General features: G+C 39.4%; 1 protein-coding gene across 1 annotated transcript; it reads right to left on the reverse strand.

Annotated features, from left to right (window-relative positions):
* Positions 1 to 361: 361 nt before the first annotated feature.
* PLAC1 (placenta enriched 1) lies at positions 362 to 901 on the reverse strand. The gene has a single exon (XM_068961929.1). It carries the CDS (start codon positions 899 to 901, stop codon positions 362 to 364), a length of 540 nt encoding a protein of 179 aa, XP_068818030.1.
* Between the last annotated feature and the right edge of the window lie 1,004 nt (positions 902 to 1,905).

A 1,905-nucleotide genomic window follows, 5' to 3' on the forward strand; every position in this document is an offset into this window, starting at 1 on the left:
TCAAACTAAGAAGGTATGTGGCTAAGTGCTAAGTTGGGTGGTGTAGAGTTTCAGGGACATGCATAGACAGATGGAGGGATTCACTGGGGGCCCTTAAAGGAGACAGAATTCATCTTAGAGAAGGGACCAGGCACTCACATTTGTAAAGCACTTAGAAGAATGTCTGGTGCATAGTAAAAAGCGTTGTATGTGTTTATGAAATAAGAATGCCCAACTGATATTTCTATGCCAGCAGGATTTTATTTACTCCTAAAAATATACAAAAAAATTTTTTTTAAAAAAGCTCATTCATGAAATCACCATGAGTTGTTTTTTCTCAAAAGCACACATAGGAGGGTCATAAGAGCTTCTATTTGTCTACTTAGTGATGTGGGGTTCGTCTCTGCCCTCTTTCATTGTAGACACAAGACAGACAATAGCAGTTGGGCCTTTGGCTGAACTGTGACAAGGTGAACACTTCATAGCATGTCTCGCCATTCCGGGTTGTGACCCCTCCGTTGGGGGCTAAGTTCCTGGAGCAGGACGTCGTGAGCCATGGGGAACATAGCGGGGCAGTACATGACACTGGAATCACATACTTAGATGAGGTATGCTTGGAAGTGTAGTATATTTCAGAGCTGTAGAGAACCATGTCCTGAGAGATAGCCTTGGCCCTGATACCACATTCTGTCACACGATAGGTGAATTGGTAGGCATATGGCTGAACATGGTTGGCAGGGCAACCCAGGCCCAAGTGTAACTCATGGAAGTGTACATATACTTCGTTGTTCAACATGAAGGGGTGTACCGTGACCATGAACCAGTCTGTCGAGCACAGTACAGTCATTGGATTTTGTCCGGAACAGGCTGAAAACACAGAGGTGAGGATGATCAGCTCTCTTATCAGCTCGAAAACTTTCATTCTGGCAGCTTATCAGGTAACGACTCTCAGGAAACAGGAAGCTATCTCTTGAGGAGTTCTAGAGCACACAAAAACACAAAAGGCAAATCATCATATTTCTTATGGTAAGTTCAAACATGAGCATTAAAAAAAAAAAAAAAAGGCCAGGGACTTCCTTGGTGGTCCAGTGGTTAAGATTCCTTGTGTCCACTGCAGGGTTCTATTCCTGGTCCAGGAACTAAGATCCTGTACGCCACAGTACAGCCAAAAAAAAAAAGAGGCCATTCCTAAAGCATTGAAAAAAAAAGTGAAGCAAGTAGAACTTAAATGTTCTCACTGAAAAGAAAAAAAGCTAAACATGTGAGGTGAGGGATGTGTTTAATTAACTCAATAGGGGGAATTCTTTCACAACGTAAATGTATGTCAAATCAGCACGTTGTACACTTTAAATCTCTTCCAATTTTATTTGTCTATTATACCTCAATAAAACTGAAAAAAAATAAGAAGCAAAGGAAAATATCTTTGTGAGAGAGAACTGAATTTTTCATTCATTGTTGGAACGCATGGGTTTCTAGATAACTACAATGATTTCTTTAAATGACTTTACCATGTTGTTTTGGTATAAAACTTCCTCACATATGCAATGAAAGTCTACACTGATTAGGAGTGGCATTCCTTTGTGTGCAACCCCAACAAAAAAGAAAACAAAATTGTTTTCATGCCAAACATTAAATAAGGTGACAGACAATAACAGTTTAATTCAAGCTGACAGCACTTTCCTCCTGAAGGCCCCAATGTCCTCCCCTATACCATACTAATGAACTCTTCTCTATTGCCTTCTTTTGGTTAGCAACAAATTTAATTAAATGAAAACCCAGCAAGAAATTGTGGTTTACTTCTGACAAACAAGTGGCTCACTTAAAGTGATCAAATGAATGCTTTAAAAATGCCAGCAGTGGCTATTGATTGTGAAAATTAATAAACATCTTTTACTCTTGTGATTATGTAACTATTACTCACTTAAT

This window comes from Capricornis sumatraensis, chromosome X, assembly GCF_032405125.1.
Source record: "Capricornis sumatraensis isolate serow.1 chromosome X, serow.2, whole genome shotgun sequence".
In the NCBI taxonomy this organism is placed as follows: Eukaryota; Metazoa; Chordata; class Mammalia; order Artiodactyla; family Bovidae; genus Capricornis; species Capricornis sumatraensis.

Coding starts and splice junctions, on each gene's coding strand:
- PLAC1 (XM_068961929.1), bottom strand. CDS start 901: ATGAAAGTTTTCGAGCTGATAAGAGAGCTGATCATCCTCACCTCTGTG.